The sequence below is a fragment of the Apis mellifera genome, linkage group LG1, assembly GCF_003254395.2.
Source record: "Apis mellifera strain DH4 linkage group LG1, Amel_HAv3.1, whole genome shotgun sequence".
Lineage (NCBI taxonomy): Eukaryota > Metazoa > Arthropoda > Insecta > Hymenoptera > Apidae > Apis > Apis mellifera.
The window spans coordinates 5,783,433-5,803,644 of NC_037638.1; the positions used below are offsets into that span (position 1 = coordinate 5,783,433).

The following is a 20,212-nucleotide window of genomic DNA, read 5'->3' on the forward strand; positions in this document are numbered from 1 at the left end:
ATAATTTAATTTTAGACATCTATTGTATAAGTATTTGTCTAATTTTAAATATTATATGTATTTGTACAACCTATAGTAATAATATTCAAACATTTGTCAAAAGAAATAAAAGAAATTTTCTGAGTAATGTAAAATACAAATTACATCAAATATAATTTTTCCTGTATATAATACGAAAAATAACATTTATAAAAGAAATATTTTATCAATGAATTATCCGTGAAATTTAATTCTATATTTATTTTGTCGTTTATAAAAATGATCATTCAAATGAAAGTTGAGAATCGTTGCAATTATGTGAGAGAGTGCGCTTGCGCCATTTATTCTGTATCAGACTTTGAAACCAATGAATAGCCTAGTCTTACCTCAGTCACTTTCCAACCAGCAAATCGTACGATTTACGTATACGCGTTTCGAGCTAGAAATCATCTCATCGATATAAGGTAAGTTATGTTTATGCGTGTTTTTGAATAAATAATTCAAGTTGAAAATTGAAGTGAAAAGTGCCACGCATTTTTACTGAATTTCATTTATTGTTTCATGCCGGGAAATTGATGTGAAAACTGATGTTTGACCTACAATGGGATTCGACCTTGACTGACATTTGGTCGACACCCAGTGTATCTTAAAATAATATCATTTTATATAATTACAAAATTTTTTATTCAAGTTTCTAAAAAGCTGCATTTTGCTATCTTAAATTTATAAACATTCACACACATATATATATATATATCAAGTTTAAGTTCACTATATATATATATATATATTTTCATTTGATATTTGTGTATACATATATATATATTCATACATATTGTTTTATAAGTTCTGTTTTATAACTTAAATTATTATTATATTAAGTAATGTTATTTAATGATATTTAAAAACTATATATTTCTAATTATATTTTTTTTATTTTTTATTAAATTCTATTTATATAAAGAAATTATTTTAATTTTAATCTTTAAGTATATTAATCTAATATTATTCAAAACATGAATTATTAGGAATAAATAAATGAATATAAATAAAAGTTATTTTCATTTAATTATAATTCTGTCGCGTGATTCTCAAGTATAAGTCTCGTAAAGAATACTTTAAGATACACATATTTTGTATTCAATAACAATAAAAATATATGTATTTTAAAACTTGAAACTTTAATAATATTAAATTTACATATAAAAATATTTTACATGTACTAATATTATTAATGAATAATTAAAATTTAAACATTCAGTTATTGGAGTAAGTTTTTTCATGTTAAATTATCAATATAACCTCTAAACCAATAATATACATTTATCATAAGAGTAGAAATATTTCTTTTTAATTATTGTTATCTTGTTATATAATATAATATAATAAAAGAAAAAATATTAGAATTTAAAAATTCTTTTATTTACATAAAATTCTTTATTATAATTATATTCATATATAATCTATATATTGTATATCTATATGGTTTTCCATAGTTTTAAGTTACTATATTTATTTGTTCTAAGTCAAATGTTACATTCAAATTACGTCTAACTTTGTATGATAGTTTTTATGATATCTATTTCTGTTATTTCCAATGACAATCTAATTTGGTCGTTTCATTGAATAGAATTAATAATTATGATCAATGATATTCATAGGTTAGAATTAGGATAGAATTAGATTAGTTGTTTACAAGCATTGTTTCATTATGATGAAAACTTATGCAATCTGGCAATCTATATTGTATAATTCCTAGAAAGATTTTGATAGATAAAATATTATATGTGAAATAAAAAATTAGTAATAGTGACACGTGAACTGTGACTCGAAATGCATCTATTGTACACATGCATAAGTACAATAATTATACACGTGTCAGTTTTTTTTTTACGAGCGTTTCATCATACATTCTTTCGTCCCATAAATACGAATAATGCTTTGGCAAATAACCAGTTTCATCGCATGATTTTATACACGTTTAGCGCCTTCCCGTATCGAGTTTTGTTCGTAACGTTTATTCTAATTCGCACATTCAAATCTACTTTGAATTGTAAGATGTAGATATTCTTTTTCTGTTGTGAAATATTCGGTTGGATTATTATATATATATATATATAAAAAAAAAAAATGAATTTAATTCTATATATTATATTTTTACAAATATTTTAAGATTGATTGTGATTTACATTTGATGTATTTAAAAAAATTGATTAAACAACTATTTACAATTAAGTTTTCATATATATTTATGAGAAATACTTTTGTAGAAGTCGATGATAAATTATTATTTGATGTGCGATTATTAATATTATTGTTATCAAAATAACCTATTGAATTAAAAAATTATCTATTTTGTTGAATTTATTAAGTATATATATATATATAACTTCACACATAATTGCATACTTGTAACATTAAATAAATTATTCAGACATATATCACTGTATTAATAATTTGTAACTTTATTATAAATTAAAATATATATATAACAAAATATATTAAATGTAATATTAACTTTCATAATTGTTATTTTATCCTAATAACACACAACGAATTATTTCAACATTATTTTTTTTAAATTTTTGCTTTTGATTATTTTTATTATTTTATTTTATCTTTTATCACTTTTATTTTTTAATTGTTAATATTATTATAGATATTTTCATTATTTATTTTAAAACTTTTATATTTTTTAAAATAATAATCACCACATAAAATTTTAATTTTATAATACACATCATATGAACAATTTATTTATTAACAATATGAACAATTCATTTATAAGTAAATATTAGTATAAAAGAAGTATGAAAAAATAGGAAAATAATAAAGAAATCCCCTTAATCAAATATATCCAGTTAATCGCGATACGATAACCTTTTATTACATTTTATTATGATATTTTTAAAATTTTTTTATTAAAAGAATTATAGAATATTACACACGTTATAAATCACACAATCTTTTCAAAAATATGCTTGTATTTTTCGAGAATCTGAAATCGCGAATTATTAATTTTAATTTTAAACAAATATATTAATATAAATAGAAATTAATTGTTTCATTAAAATTTTAATCAATCGCAAATACGATCTTAATCTTAAATATGTGATCTTAATCTTAATCTTTTAAACTTAATATCTGAAAAATACGCGATTCGAAGATATCCGAATATTACACACGTGTCAACGTTTTCGACTAACGACTCGTTACAACGACGTCACACACTCTGACGCCATGTTTCAATTAATCTTAAACACAAATCGGATTGGAACACAAATAGTTGATTTTATGATATGTTTTTATGTTTTCTCTCTTTTTCGATTCACTAATTGTCACTTTGTAATTTCAAAGACTCGAAAAGTACAGGAAGAACACACTTTGCAGACTGCATTGCGCATTAGGTGGTCCGCAGATTCATGCCGACAATCACCGCCAGGTGCGCTTCGTTGTGACGTTTACCTCTTTTGAATATAAGTCAGACGAGAATGGACATGTCGCGCAGGCGTGCTTGTTTATCCGTTACCGATTAACCACAGCAAAATTTTGCGACGTTATTGACCGCCCGCCGACAAGTTAGGCTTGTTGCGCAGATGACTTTTTAGTCAGCCGGGATTAGAAAATCCACGTTAAATGCATAAATTTCTCGTAAAACCACGAAAAAACTTCGAATTTTCATATTACAATTTAATATCAAAAGTTCGTTAATATCATTTGTTTTTCTCTTCAAAAGATATATAAGCTTGATGATTCAAATTCTATTTTTAGAATAGGAACTATGAAAATTTTTTACACGTTTGTTATTATAAATAATATTATAGATTTTCTATTTTCTATCATCATTCATTCTCTATAATTCATTTATATGCACATAATTCATAATTATATAGCAGCTGCTGGAAATATCAGAGATGAAATTTTTTTTCTTATACTTGATGCTTTTATAAAATTAAATGAATAAAAATGATTAAATATTCAAGTCACATCTGCGCTAATATATCTTGAAAATTGTTCTTATGTATTAATCGACATAAAAAAACGATTATAAATATTATCTATAATATGTAGCTAAATAAAATGCATAATTTATTACTATTATGATATTTACATATTTCTTAAATTTTCTGTTTTAAAAAAATTATTAAATCACACAATTTATACATATATATGCATTTTATTTAAATAATGAAATTTGTTACAAATTTGTATATTCAAACATTTCACAGAAAATGTATAACTCATATAAGATAAAAATCATATTAATTAATCTTTAATATTAAAAATAATTTCTAAATGAGCACATTGTTTTTACTCGAATAATGAGTATCTTTATTTTGTATATCGATAAGGATAATAATTAGATATTTTATTTCTAGCAAATCATGCAGTCAATCGAACAAAATTAATTTAATCAACTTATCGATCTCGAGAAATATATATTTTAGATAAAAAAAAAACGCGTCCTTAATTATTGGATTCAAATTTATACTGCACATCATTAATCTCCAAAGGGTATATATTTCTGGTCTGATGAAGTTTCCGAGTGATTATATATTGATGGCTAGTCTACGAGATAATCAAGATAGCTTAGAGACAAGATAGCGGAGATACGGGTCAATGAATCGCAATTGATAACATAATAGCAATACATGAGGGATACTTTTTATCGAGAAACGAGATTGCATGTTCTTAATAATCCACTGTTTTCCTTTCATAAAGTCTTCTTATCATGCTTTTCCTTAATAACGTGGAATCATAAAAATTATATTATCATCGAATCAATCATTGATCACGTGAAAAAATATTTAAAATTTTTGTGGAGTTTGTCAGAAATCATGGAAGAATTTTAATATCGTATTTTGACAAGAGTTAAAGTTAGGTTATATAATACAGCTATAACATTGTTTATTTCAGAGTTAAATTTGACGCGTAGAATTTATATTGGATGTTATTGTAGTCAGAGAAAAACAAATTTTTACGTAAATTATTTTGATTCTTTTTTATTCTGTACTGATATATTTATAATTTAAGTTTTTTCATTTCAATTTGAAAAATATTTAAATAATTTTTATTTATAATACCAATTATTAAGTTTTTAAATTATATTATTTTATATTTATTATAAATCTATTTCAAATTTTTTAAACATTTTAAATTTTCATTATATATAATTTATTTCTACGGAGAAATAAATTAATTTAAATTTCACAGATATTAAACAAATTTTTCAAATTATTTTTCTTCAGTGATTCACTTTTAATATAAAAATCGTTTATATAATATTTCAAACAGTGATTCGTGTAAATTCAGTTCTATTGATGACAAAAATAAATGCGTTAATTAAATTCTTTAATTGGATTTTCTTCTAGAAAATTTATTAGTGTATAAATTCTTTATAAAAAAATTTTAATTTTATTTATACTATTACGTTATATAAAAACATTTCATTTTAAAAATATTATATAAAATATTCTAATTATTAAAAATTATTAAAAATATTCCTGATCTTTTTTATCTCGATGAAAATTTTTAATAAATTAATATTATATCAAAATAATTTCATTAAGAACATTATAACCTATAAGATAACAAAAATGGATTTTACATGTACATTATGGAAATTTTGAGAATCACATTAATAGCTTAAACTTTTGTGCACTTATGCCAAGTGTGAAGAAACGAAATACATTTTAAGCATGAATTACGCTGCTATCACGTGCCTTCAAAATGTTATAGTTATCCAAGTCATTTCATTAACTATTCATAACTCGCACTAAATGATGCACGATATGATGCTAACAATATTAAATGGCGATGGTTATTTTAAGTCGCGCGCGAAAAATAAATCAATCTAACAAACATAAAGAAATGAAATGAAGAGAAAAATTGAAATATAGGGAAAAATATAGGGAAAAACATTCGAATTGTAAATATTTAAACATGTAAAGTTAAAGAGAAAAAAAAATTTACAAATATTGATTTTCAATATATGTAGTTTGAAATTTGATGATCTGAAATGAAAATTCCATGAATTTCATTAAATGTAATTATTAATGATTATTACATGGAGTTTAGTAACATTTTTGTCACGAGGAATTTACTTTCGTATCACATTCGAATTATTATTATCGTAATTATTTTTCGAAAGAATATAAATAAACTGATTTCATATTTGGATTCAACTATTGCGCGATATGTGCCAATATTTAGTCTTTGTTTATTTGTATATCTATTCAATTTGTAGCTAAAAATGGGATCAAATATATAGGTTAGAATTTGATTGGAAATTTTTGAAGATATTTCAAAATTAAAAAATAGATTTTTTTATTGATTTTAACTTTTATAGGTATATATTTTAAGAAATTTAAATGATATTTTAAATATAATCTCGATAATAATTTAAATATTTCACGATCAATTAATTTTTATTATCAAAATCAGGATATATAGGTATGTATAATACATTTTTCTTTAAGAAAAAATTTAAAATTTATTTTCCAAATATTTCTAAATCTAGTAGAATTATCGTTACTTGATACATTTGTTATTGATTTATTTGAAATTTGCAATTTTTATTAGCGAAAACTAACTGAAATCATAAAGTAAATAATATTTAGAATTTTGATAAAAAACTTCTAATTATAGATAAAATAAGTAAAGATATAAATAAAATAACTTCTTTATTAAGTATTCTAATAAGTTTTTTATTCTATGCGAATATATAAAGATTATATAAATTATAAGTTAAAAGTAAATGTTAATAAAAATGTCATTTCATACTGCAAGAAATTTTTGTATTATATTTATTATTAAAAATTATTCATTATTAGCTAAATATTGTCAATAAGTGAGAAAAATATTAAAACACAAAATAATTATTTTAATAAACATAAATCTATTATGTACTTTTATTGATGAACTAATATAAATTACGATACTAGAAAATTTCTAACCTTTAAATTGATAAATTTAATTCAGATATCTTTTGTAGTCTTTGTATTATTGAAATTAATTTTATTTTTATGTAAATCTATGAGGCTTACACAAAAATGAATAATAAAAGGTGTATCTCAAACAAAAGGAGGTTATAAGAAAAATTCCAAGCTGTGACTTCTTAATTCGATAAATTTCAACGATGTACGATATATATATATATATAATACCTGTTAGATTGTTAGAAATTCGTTTCTGGTTCCAGTAAAATTTTCAGGCCTTCCAAATCCTGGTAAAGCAGCGGCTTTTTTATCATTTATACAATCAAAAAATTTTATCTACACGTCTCGTCGCCGTATTTTTCCTGAAGCGTGACTTTCATTTCCATGCATTCTTTAGGAGCTTTTTCCATTGCGTGTAAGTAAATCGTAAATATTTTCCAAAATAAGAAGCAACTTTTATTGCGAGGATTATTCAGAAACCTTTGAAAAAAAATGAGAAGAGAAAAAAACGTGTTCAAAAGTTAAAAGTATTTCATTGTGATGATTATTCATTTTTAATAAAAAAATATTTTAGATTTAATTTGCAATAATTTGGCTTTAAATATCTCTTTAAATATGATCTTAATCTAATTTTTAAATATATTAAATATTCATAATATTATATTATAAAAACTATTTGAAAAACACAGAAGTCACAATAATTTTAAAAACTATTTTTATTTCAAACTATTAGAATATCATTGTAAAATAAATTTTAATTTTTTAAAGTTAACTTTTTTCTTTAGTAACTTTTTTCATTAACATAATTTTATATAAAATATTTAATGTGATTGGTCATTTTTATAACCAATTGTATTCAGTCATTAATATTGAAACAAATACAATGTACATAAAATAATGGGTCTTTTAGTTTTTTTTTTTAGAATATTCTTCTTAGAATCTTGCAAACTTATCTCAGTCTTTTTTTTATTTTTCAAATAAACTTCAAAAAGTTTCAATGAATTCCAAACTTTCATTAATGAAATATTTACTTAATTTCATTATGTCTTTTAAAGTTAAGAAAATATTCTTTATGATAAATATCTAATATGAAATATTATAAAAAGATAAAATAAAAGATATTATAGAAAAATTAATGAATTATTTAATATATTAGTATGTAATTCTAATGAAAACAAATGTTAAATATTTTTTTGAAATTCTCTTTCATAATTGAAATAAAATATTATTAATATAAATTATAAATTATAGTATATATTATATATTTGGAAAAAAATTACAAAGTTATAATTGATTGTTGTATTGATGTATTGATGGTAATTAATACTAGATTAATGCTTTTATCTTAAGAATTGAAAGTCAAAATAAATATCATCTTTTATAATATTAATTCATAATATAAAAGAAAAAGAAAATTTTCCTCTAATGGTAAGAATTATATGATATCATAGACTTTTTTTAAACATTTATTCAATATTTATTATAATATATTGAGAAGTATTTGTACAAATCATAATATCTCTTTCAAGGAAGCCTAATATATTATTCAATCTAATATGAAACCAAAAAGAAACTCCATACGTATGTGCAATTGATGATATTTAAAACTCATGTTCAAAAAAGGATTATCATTAATTAACCAATATTAACATGATCAAGTTTGTTTCCTCAAAATTCGTTAAACAATTGTAACATCATTCATGTAACTTTCCAACCATACAATTTCCATCAGAATTACCATTGCTTCATTTGGCTAATGAGTTGTCTAAATGATTCATCCATCCACGCATACGTGAAAATAGATTATTTATAGAATCCAATTGATCTATCCACAGTGAATTTTGTTAAATCTCGATTTTCCACCAAAGTTAATCTCGAACAGAGCGTGTTCAAGCTCGACAAATTAGCGAAAACTCGATCGTGACTAGGGCAAAATTGCGATAATCAATCCTTGCATCGATCGCGGAATATTCGTTTTCCCTCGGTTTTACGTAATCGCTTCAGCGATCGGAGATTGCTCGAAATTGTAAATGGCGGGGGTCGTGACGAAGCGAACCGCGCCTCGATTATTCAACGGGAGAGTTCCTAGGAACGGGTTATCCCTTTTTAGAACTTCCTATCGTACCGTACATCTTCGTACCGTAAGATGATCGTAGAAAATTTATCTTGGAGATGGATTGAAATTGAAAATTTATCTATCGGGTGGATTAAAATTTCATTCGTTCGAGATTAATCAAATTTGAAAAGTCATTCATGATTGAAAGGCTGCTATAATACTTTGTATATCTAATTAAAATTATTACTTTGTAATAATCGAAATATTTTATATATATGAAATAGACAAAAATTTTTCCAATATTAATTTTATCATAATTGAAGAATTATTATATTATTAATACAATTTGATATTACTGTTTTGAAATATAAGATTTTAATAGAAGAGGGATTATATTAATTTCTTTCTTTTTAACTTATAGTATATTTATTGCAATATCCAAATATATAAAAGGACTTTGGCTCTATTTCTCTATTCATGAAAATAGAAAGCTCAATTAAATATGCATTACAAGAATCTGCTATATTTTTCAATAGAATTATTAGAATCAAACAACTTTAAATATTTGGGATATAATGATTTGAAAATCGTGCATACTAAATAAATAGAAAAAAAATATAAATTCTGAGTGTCAGTTATTCAATCGGAAGTTGGCAAATTTGCAAATGAAGGTCTGCAAGAGTTGACTATCTCACACAAGTGTACAACAATCCCACGCTCGTTAGCTGTACCGTACGCTTTGAAGGCGAAAGGAACGTCTACCCCAAACGGCACACACAGGTTCCTTGCGTCCACCGATACCGATGTCTCAGGTCACGGATTCAGGGTGCGCAGGGGGATAATACAGGCGTGTAGCCTCGAGAACGTCTGCGCGTGCTGCATTGCGGCTAGCCCACTCCCTCGTTCCATGCTGCCATGGGCGGCAGGCTGTCGAGCGGATAAGGAAAGAGGCGGCTGGAACAGTGGTTAGAAGTGGGACAGCGATATATCCACGAAATTGGAAAGGGTGGGGTTATAGTGAAAAAGCGAGACAGCTATGTGCGCATATGAGAAAGAGAAGAGCAATTATAGTCAGATGGAAAGGAGGAGGATATAGTTCGTGGATAAGACAGCGATGCCCATAGGAGTGAACTTAGTTGCAGATAGGACAAAGAAGGATAATATGCGTAGAGGGAAAAAAAGAGAAAGACAACTATACTCGACGGAAAAAAGAAGCGCGGTTGACTGGTATGTAGGGGAGGGACAATGTTAATAGAGGGAGCTTTGATCGAAGATGGGACAAAGAGGATGAATATAGGAATACAGGCAAACGTAAGAGATAGGGTTATGTACGTATGCGTAGAAGGAAGGTAGTGCGGAATTTGAAATTGGAGGATGACGGAGGTCGGAGAAGCAAGGATAGAGAAAGAGGGAGAGTGTAGCAACTACCCCCCTGTTTTGCAGTTACGACACTGCACTGCAGCCAGGTACCCCTGCCGCCTCTTGGACGGGGCGAACTAGCCGGATAAAGCCAGTCGTCGTCTCGTGCTCGCACGAGGCACGCGCTCCAACCACTGTTCGCTCTTCGACGCAAAGATGTAGTCGAACAGGCAAATTGGGTCCTCTCGGCTGGGCCCGACGGGACGTTTCCAACATCGTTTCGACAGCCGAGAACGCGTTGTGTCGCCAACGATTCGTTTTACTTTTTTCGTCTTCTCCGGTCACTTTTACTCTCTTAAATATTTATAATCTCGTATCGGTATTGTCGGTGATGTTAAGGGTGTAACAATTATTATTATATTCAAACAAAACGAATGAAAAGATTGAAGAAAAAGAGGAACAAAAAAATCGATTTTTTGAAAATATTAAACAAGATATATTTAGAGGACTGAATAAATACCAAAGAGAACATATTTATTGCCGTTATTATTATTATCATTATTATTATTATTATTATTGGGATTATATTTATTGCTCTTATATATACGTGTGACTGTAATACGAATCGCGAAATCCGAAAATTTATTTGCGATCTGGATTGAACCAGGACAAGAATTATATGTTTAGGACAGGTAAGTGATTATGGGAGATTTAGATTATGGAATTTGTGAGATTTTCAATTGTTGTGCAATTATATATAAAATATATAAATTATGTAATTTAGAAGTTTAATTATAATAATTTATTAAATTGATAATTTTTTAAATTTTGTAAATTGATATTATTTTTTTTTTAAAAATTATTTTATATCATGAAATACGTTTTTGTAAATACATATGTACACAAAAACTATTAACTTCACACTATTTCATTCTTTATAATGAAAATCGATGTTTTCATTTTTAAAGCTTTTTATTGCTTTCAGATAGAGATATAATTAATATGATTAACGTCTGCAACGTTATCATGATAATCATCAATTTGTTAGATTATCAGGTTTATTTAATTCAGAATTTATCAGCTGACTGGATTTGATATGCAACATCTTTAAAATTTTTTTTTTTATCAAGTGCAAAAAATATACAATCAATGATAAAAATTTTTATACATCATATATTAATTTAAATAATAAGCTGTGTCATTAAAATTAATAAATACTGTTTTTAACGAATCTTTATGAATATAAATATATGAATATACATAGATTATAGGTTACATCATGCATATTCCATTATGTTCAATACATGTGTAAGTTTTCATTAAAATTAGAATTTTTTACTTAAGTGAATTCTTTTTTAAGATAGTGAAAATTTTTATGCGTGATTATAGTTTTATTCGTAGATTTTAAAAATATATATTTTGTCTTTATTTATCAGAATTAAAATTCTTGATATAAGTGCTTTGCAAATTAGCTGATTTAAATCCTAATCTGATCATAATTATTATTGTAAATGAATACATAAATATGCTTCATTATTTCTCAATTACATTATAACAACAAATAACTTTTTATTATTTAGTTAGTCTTTATTATTATGTACCTAATTATAATTTATAATTAAAAATTAATAACAAAAAAATATAGTATTTAATCTAAAAACTATAACAAGACATTATTCTTTTTCTAAAAACTATAATTCTATCTTTAATTAAAATATTCCCTTTAGTATTTCAAAATATATGTGAAAATTGAAATTTCTATTATTTTGTAATATATTTATAAGAAAAAATAAAAGATATTGATCTCTAAAAGAAATATAATAGGTTTTAATCTATTATATTTTAATCAATTTTGTTTAATATGTTGAAAACACTATTAATTTTTAAAAATTGATACGTTTAGCAAAATTGTTATTGATATTAAATGATTATTAATGATATGATAGAAATTATTAAAAATCAGCATTATATAAAAGTAAGCATTATATTAAGAAAATCATATTGCTGTTTTATACATAGGATAAATTGATTTTATTCAAGAGCAAGATGGTAGAGAGGTAAAGGTAGCAACAAAGAACTCAATGTTGGCCGTTGTATACCGTTTTATCGATTTTAATTTCCTTTCTTGTGCGATCCCTCTCTCGTTTTCCTTTCTCTTTCTTTTTCATTTTTCCCCTTTTCTCTGTCTTTTTCTTTTTTTCTTTCTTTAAATATGATGTTGTATAGCGCGGATTTTTAAAGAAACCTGTTAACTTAATTGAATCTTGATCTCTTTGTTGGAAAAAAAAAAGGGAATCAAGATTTAAGATAAGATAATTTTTTATAAATCATTTATAGAAATCTTGTTTAAAATTTTCAGCTCAGCAAATTGTTTTTATTAAATTCTGAGTTTTAGTATTTTTAGTAATTAAAATTTCTATTTAATTTTTTTTCCATTTAGCATTATTGAAAATGTATTTATAAAATTTCTGAATTTCTAATTTTTAAATTTATAATTTTATAATTATCATTTGAAATTTCACTTTGATTTTTAAGTTATATTATATACTGAAAATAAAAAATTAAAAAATAATTAATTAATAAAAAAGAAAAATAATAATTTTAAAAAAATTAAAAAAAAACAATTTTAAATATATTTCTTATTTATGTATATATCTTTCTTGAGAAATTTAAAGAAAGATAATATTGTAACTCAGTAAAATGTAAAAAGAAGAAAAAATCGATTTACGATATCGATAATCTGTTAATTGAGATTGCAATATTGGTATGTTAATTTGTGTACGCGCGCGCGGCGCTTGTTTACGACGTCTATTGAATGGAGACTCATTGTAGTCGTTTTATCGATCTTTAACTCACGTCTGCATCATTTAGTTTATACCTTTACGTGGGATGATAAGGATATTCTGAAAGAAGAAAGGTTCTGTTTTAGAATTGGAGCAAAAAGACATTATTTTGCACAGTTGTAAAAAATAATATAATAATAGTATACATAAAGCTAAGTTTAATTTTTTGTATCCATTATTTAGTTCAAAATATGATATAATTGGTTTTTGTTTTTTGTTATTAAATGAAAATAGAGTATATATTTTTAATTTTCATAAATAACTAATTAAATTTAAACAAAAAAACCAAACTTATTAATTTAAGATTTTATAAATTTATTAAATAATATTTCTAAAAAATATATCTTTTTTTTAATATCAATAAAAATATATAAATAAATTCAAACATATCAATAAAAATATTTTAGTAATTATTAATGATAATAAAATTCGTGAATTTTTTAGAATTCATTATCATCAATATAATATTTTTTGCAATATATTAATTCCTTAAAGGTCAAGAATAATCAATTTATAATAATTCTATGTGAGATACACGTCTAAAGATTCGCGGCTTATCTTATTGTATAACATTTAATCCTTTTATTCTATATTTTATCTCGTATCATACTATGACGTTTTAATTTCGATATATTATTTTTATCTTGATTTAAGAAAGCTAATCAAATATTTGGTTTATTTTTTTTCAACTATTTCTATAAATATTTTCTAAAAAATTCAAATTCCAATATCATCATACCCAATCTAGAAATTTTTATTATTTTTAGACTTACCGTTCAATAATCGTTAAGAACTTTCAAATCCAAAAAAATCAGGAACATGATATTTTGATATATAAAAATTCCCTTCAATTTTAATGTTATTTTTATTTTATCGATTATTTTAATAACAAGCTGATTTAATAGAGCGTAGTTTTATTCCTTTTATCGCAATTTTCACAATGCAAGAACTTCAATATCGATCTACAAACATTTGTTGATTGAATATATAAAATATTCACGTTCTTTTTATTGTATTCGTATGATTTTTTTTCAACTCAAAGATTACAAAAAAAAAACAGTTTCACTATGATAAAATGTATAATATCAAATTAAATAAACTTTTATTTCAATCTTGACTAATATGTCGTATCACAAACTAATAAATTTAAAATCAAAAAACTACTTTTAGCGAATCCCATTTATGGACGACCACCTATCCATTCTTCGTGACAATTCTTACAAACTTCTCCATTCGCCTGTCCTCGCAAATTTATTCCTTAGACACTATCTTTTCTAGATAGAGATTAATGTTCAACATATTGTATGTTACGTCTTAGTGAGATAAATGGTTCACTGTTTCGTCGCTAGAGTATTTTGTTAGTGAACTAATATTAAGTTATTGGTTGCTTTTAGTTTTTGTTGTTCAAAAATATAAATCATTTTTGGAGTGTTTTTATAATATCTTATATTAAAATAGATAATTAAAAATGGACAATTTACTTTATTGGAGATTTAGGTACGATTATATAGTAATATTATATTATAATATATTTAATGTATTTATTAAATAAATAATAGTACGTAGAGATTTTAAATTTAGTTTGATTATTTATATTATATAAAATATTGTAAAAAAATTCATAGATATTTTTTCTAATATCTATTTTGAATTATTGAATTATATATTTATATAATTAATTTTATTTCATAACCTATAAATATTTTAATAAACGATTGAAAAGTATGCCACTCTTTATTTCTCTGTATCATTGCAAGAATGATACATCGAATAAAATAATTATATTGAAAACATAAAAATAAATATATTCTTAGATTATTCTATATAACTTATAATATATTAAAAAATAAAAAGTAATCATTAAATAAAAATAATTATGAAATATATTATAACAATTTATTTTTAAATTTATTTCAATTTATATCTTATTATATATTATTTGTATTTAATCATGAAGTTAACCTCAGATAAAAATTATCGATTTATAGATTTATGAAAATTTGTAATTGAATTGAATATTTTCAAATTAGTTACTATAGAGAAAGAAAATAGCTGTTGAAATAGCTATTACTGAATAGCTTTTTTTTTTTAAATATTCTAATATAAATCTGTGAAATATATAAATCTGTGTAAATAATAATATTTCACATGATTTTAGATTGAAAGTGTTTAATTAAAATATAATAGAAGATAGTGTTATAAATAGTTATAAATAGTTGCAAAGATTTACAAATCAACCTCATTTCGAAGAATAGAAAAAATGATCTCTTTAAAAATGATTATCTATAAAGCAAAGATTTTACATTGGAATATTATTCTAGTACGAGCTATGGTACGGGTTAAATTTAATCTAATTACAACGAAAGCAATTAATAATCGAGACGATGATTTTAGAATTTTTAATATTTATTTTTATCATTGATTTAAAAGGATGTTATTTAAAGATCTTCAATTATGAACTTAATCGTTCAAATCTAATATGATTAATCAAAACGTATCATGAAATTCCTTAATATTAAATGATATGCGATGATTTTTCTCTCAACAATTAGTTACGAATATATCGGTCTATTCAGTTCAAAGTGATAGAACGAATGAAAGCATAGAAATAGGTCAGACTAACGTTTTCTTTTTATGAAATATTGACATTAATGGGCCATTGTGAAATTCAATTACGCCACGGAAACCTTAGTGGACATTTGATATTTCATGTGCACAATACCTGCGCATCGAAGACTGTTTTAAAAGATAAAGCACTCTAGGAAGGGTTTTTGCACTTAAATTCTAACCTCTTTTTTTCCTACGAATTCAATAAATAATACGCTTTTATGAAAAGATTATAATTGAAAGATATGCATTTTTTTTTACTATTTTTCTATCATATTTTTTATTATATTATTTAGCTATAAAATTTATATATATATATATATATATATATATATATATATATATATATATATATATATATATATACTGTAGGCAATTTATTAATGCTCTTTTAATTCTTTTCAAAAATAATAAGTTTTAACATTTTTCTTTAAAGAGAATACCTGTTGAATTTAATAAATATATTAATTATAAAATAATAATAAGAATATATATATATATATATATCTCTAAAAAGATAGTTTGCTTTCCTATATTACAATTTACTAATTACTGTTACTAATTACTGTTACTATTAATTATGTTATAATTAATAGAACAAAGTTTTTCTCTTGTATTTCATTATTCTGATTTATTAATTAAAATTTTTATCATTTAAGCTTTATAAAAAATTATTTAATTGCTTTTTCCAACAGACCGATATTTCTTGAATGAATTTTTTTCGAAAGTTTCCTTTTTTAACATGGAACATGTTTTGCAGACAATGGCTGCAGAAAAATATGATAAACTCACTCCTGAGTTGAAACAAGAATTGAAGAGCATCGCCCAGCAAATTGTTGCGCCCGGAAAAGGAATCCTCGCTGCGGATGAATCGACCGCAACGATCGGCAAGCGTCTAAAAGACATCAATGTTGAAAATACTGAGGACAATCGCAGAGCATACAGACAACTTCTTTTTACCAGCGCTAAAGTACAATTTTTTTTATTATATAATATATTGCAAAAAAATCCTGTTCAAATCAATTAAATATTTAAGCAAAAAGAAAAGCAATTACTTAATAATTAAAGTTTATATATCTTTATTGTATTATTACTCCTTTTATTATTATATCCAAATGCAATTCTAAAATCAGTTATTACTATTAAATTTCTATTTAGTAATTAGAGTATCTAATTAAAAATAATATCTCTTAATAATATAATTCTAATAATTTTTTCATCTTTTCAAGGATGCCATCAGCCAGCATATATCTGGTGTTATTCTATTCCACGAGACCTTGTACCAGAAGGCTGATGATGGAACACCATTCGTCGAATTGCTGAAACAACGTAATATCTTGCCAGGTATCAAGGTTGACACAGGTGTAGTAACATTATTTGGTACCGAGGAAGAAACCACTACGCAGGGTCTCGACAATCTTCAAGCTCGTTGTATTCAATACAAGAAAGATGGATGTCAATTCGCCAAATGGAGATGCGTGCTGAAAATCAGAAAAGATTGTCCCAGCAAATTGGCCATTTTGGAAAATGCCAATGTTTTGGCTCGTTACGCTTCTATTTGTCAAAGTGCTAGAATTGTGCCAATCGTCGAGCCTGAGATTTTACCTGATGGTGATCATGATCTTGCCCGTTGCCAACAGGTCACGGAAGAAGTATTGGCCGCCGTGTACAAGGTGAGAGAAAAGTGCACAGTTGATTTGGTTCGTTTCACGCAAAGTTACTGATCTCTTGCATAAATAAATTTATATAAATAATAATATAAATAACAATTATCTACAATAATAAGTTATACAATATAATTTTATATTTACTTATAATTGTTTGATTGGAAATGGAAAAAATTTCATAAGTAAAATAAAATATTCAGTTATAAAATAGTATCAAAATATAAATATACTTCTTGTTTATTTAGAAAAAAAATTTGAATTTTCCAATGTAACATAGTTATATATTTTTTTTAAAAATGAAAATATAATATTTATAAAGAATACTTGAAAGAATATTTTTCATATATAAAATATAAAAAATATTATCAGTTTATTTTATGATATTTCATTAATTATTAGTGATTTAATTGTAGAACTTTTTTTTCCTTCTTATATAACAGCTAAAACTTGATCATTATTTTATAGGCACTCAGTGACCATCATGTGTATCTTGAGGGAACTCTTTTGAAACCGAACATGGTAACACCAGGACAGAGTTGCCCAAATAAAGCGTCACCTCAGGAAATCGCAGCAGCTACTGTGACCGCTTTATTGCGTACTGTTCCACCTGCAGTACCTGGAATTACTTTCCTCAGCGGCGGTCAATCAGAAGAGGAGGCGTCTGTGAATCTGGATGCTATTAACAAGTTCCCCGCGAACAAACCTTGGGCTTTGACCTTCAGCTATGGTCGTGCTCTTCAAGCTTCCGTGCTTCGCGCATGGGGAGGCAAGAAGGAACAGATTAGCGCTGGCCAGGAAGAGCTTATCAAGAGGGCTAAGGTAATTTTAAGGCTAAGTGTTTTTTATATTTTAAATTTTCTTCATTGTATATATGTTCATTGTATATATATTATGATATAAATAAACATTTTCGTTTCTTTTTTTTTTCGTTTTTTCCTATTTTATTTTATTTAAATTCAATCAATATTTATTATAATTTTACATAATTGTTATTTATTTTTATTTTTTTTAACATCTCTTTTTGCATGTATATACATTAAATGATTGTTTAGGCAAATGGTCTAGCCAGCTTAGGCAAATATAAAGCTGGAAGTATTACTGGCAAAGCTGCACATGATGTTCTCTTTATAACATCCCATTTTTATTAAATTCCTTTCTTCCTTTCCAAAAAACATTTCCATAGTAAGTGTCAGTATACTAATTTTGCATTTACTCCCTTATATTGTACATAAATATATTAACAATATAGTAAAATACTTAATATTGGATACTAATTATAATTAACTGTTATTTCTTGTTAATGATGAATTTCTAATTATATTTTTATTTTTTTAGGCTAACAGCGAATCGGCACTCGGCAAATACAGCGGTGGTGTAGTGGGAGCTGCTGGCAATGCTACGCTTTTCGTCGCGAATCACGCGTACTAAAATAATCATTAAAATATTGATAAGGGTTAGATAATTAGAATCAAACATCGTCAACGTCGATCACCGTTGCGATATAAAAAAAAAACATAACTATCGACAGTGAAGATGGGAAACAAATAAAGAAAGACTTAAGAAAAATGCTCGAAAAATGCTCGAAACATAGAACACAGCAGCGTCTGTATAATTGTACATTTGACAGGGAAGAATTTAAATTTAAAAATCGGATGGATTCAATTTTAATCTATTGCTATTGAAAATTTATATGTTTATACGTGTTTTTTAAAATTATATTTTAACGATCGAAATGAATTTTAACGATGATTTTTAATCATGAGTATACAGAAGCTGAGAAATAACTTGTTTTCAGATAAATTTTAACACTCAGGATTATTGTAAAACAAGCGATCATAGTTGATTCTCTTCGTCGATTGTTGTCGATTTCTAGAAACAAACGAAAAAAACTATTCTTCGTCGAAACTATCATTACTTGCTACTACGCTTCCTGTTTTTTTTTTTTTTTTGCGCTACCTTTGATTTTCTTCTTTACTTTCATCAATATTATTGTATTCATTTTCTTTCGATGATACGATGAAGAAATGTTTCAGACAACGTCTTTTGTCACAGAATCGTTTGTTTTGAACGTTACGACAATTTTCGAGAGAGATTTATTTGATCGATGTATATACATACGAGCCTATCGAGTGAAATCAATTTGAAAGAGAGATGCAAATTCTTTATTTAGATCGTAAATAGATTTCGTGACATTCGAATTACACACGCGTTATTATATTCTGTAACACTACGACTAAAAAGAAACAGATATATTATATATATATATATTGTCAATGTCGTTATAATATTCTACGTGTATAAAAAGGAAAAAAAAAAAAAGGAAAAAAAAAAAAGAAAAACAAAAGTAAAAATACATATTAAATGTTGTTTGTTAGTAAATGAGTCGAATATTATGAAGTCGTAATATTATGTCATCTACTTATACAATATGTGTATCTTATATTATATAGATATTTAAGTAACGTATTGAACTATCTCGTACATCGATGTTATATCTAATATTTTCATTGCAATCTAGGTCACCAAATACACTGTGGAGGGGAATTGCCGTGTCTTTTTATTTCAAACCTAACCATATATTTTTAAAGTTATATTGCATGTATATTAAAATATTAATTTTTTAAATTATTATAGACAAGATATGATCGTTCAGAATTTTATCTACAAATATAATTTAGAAATTATACTCATTAAGTTATAAAAGTCATTAAATAAATAAATAAAAAATAAATAAGTTATTATAGAAATGAAGAAATAAATTAA

At 24.8% G+C, this 20,212-nt stretch overlaps 1 protein-coding gene and 1 long non-coding RNA gene across 4 annotated transcripts; one reads left to right on the forward strand and one right to left on the reverse strand.

Annotated features, from left to right (window-relative positions):
• Positions 1–287: 287 nt before the first annotated feature.
• On the forward strand, positions 288–19,993 carry LOC550785 (fructose-bisphosphate aldolase). Of its 2 annotated transcripts, none has more exons than XM_623339.6 (5): positions 288–443; positions 16,543–16,752; positions 17,012–17,455; positions 17,915–18,268; positions 18,785–19,993. In XM_623339.6, the coding sequence occupies exons 2-5, from the start codon at positions 16,546–16,548 to the stop codon at positions 18,875–18,877; spliced, it is 1,098 nt and encodes a 365-aa protein (XP_623342.2). In that variant the 5' UTR covers positions 288–443; positions 16,543–16,545; the 3' UTR covers positions 18,878–19,993. The 2 variants fall into 2 exon arrangements, with proteins under 2 accessions (XP_623342.2, XP_006563323.1); XM_006563260.2 differs by lacking the exon at positions 288–443 and adding an exon at positions 10,420–11,024.
• Positions 12,838–14,629, reverse strand: LOC102653822. Of its 2 annotated transcripts, XR_001703303.2 has the most exons (4): positions 14,340–14,629; positions 13,949–14,137; positions 13,061–13,235; positions 12,838–12,879 (listed from the first exon to the last, which is right to left on the reverse strand). It is a non-coding gene; the product is annotated as an uncharacterized LOC102653822 (long non-coding RNA). The 2 variants fall into 2 exon arrangements; XR_409652.3 differs by lacking the exon at positions 12,838–12,879 and having other exon boundaries at positions 12,969–13,235; positions 14,340–14,625.
• Positions 19,994–20,212: the final 219 nt, after the last annotated feature.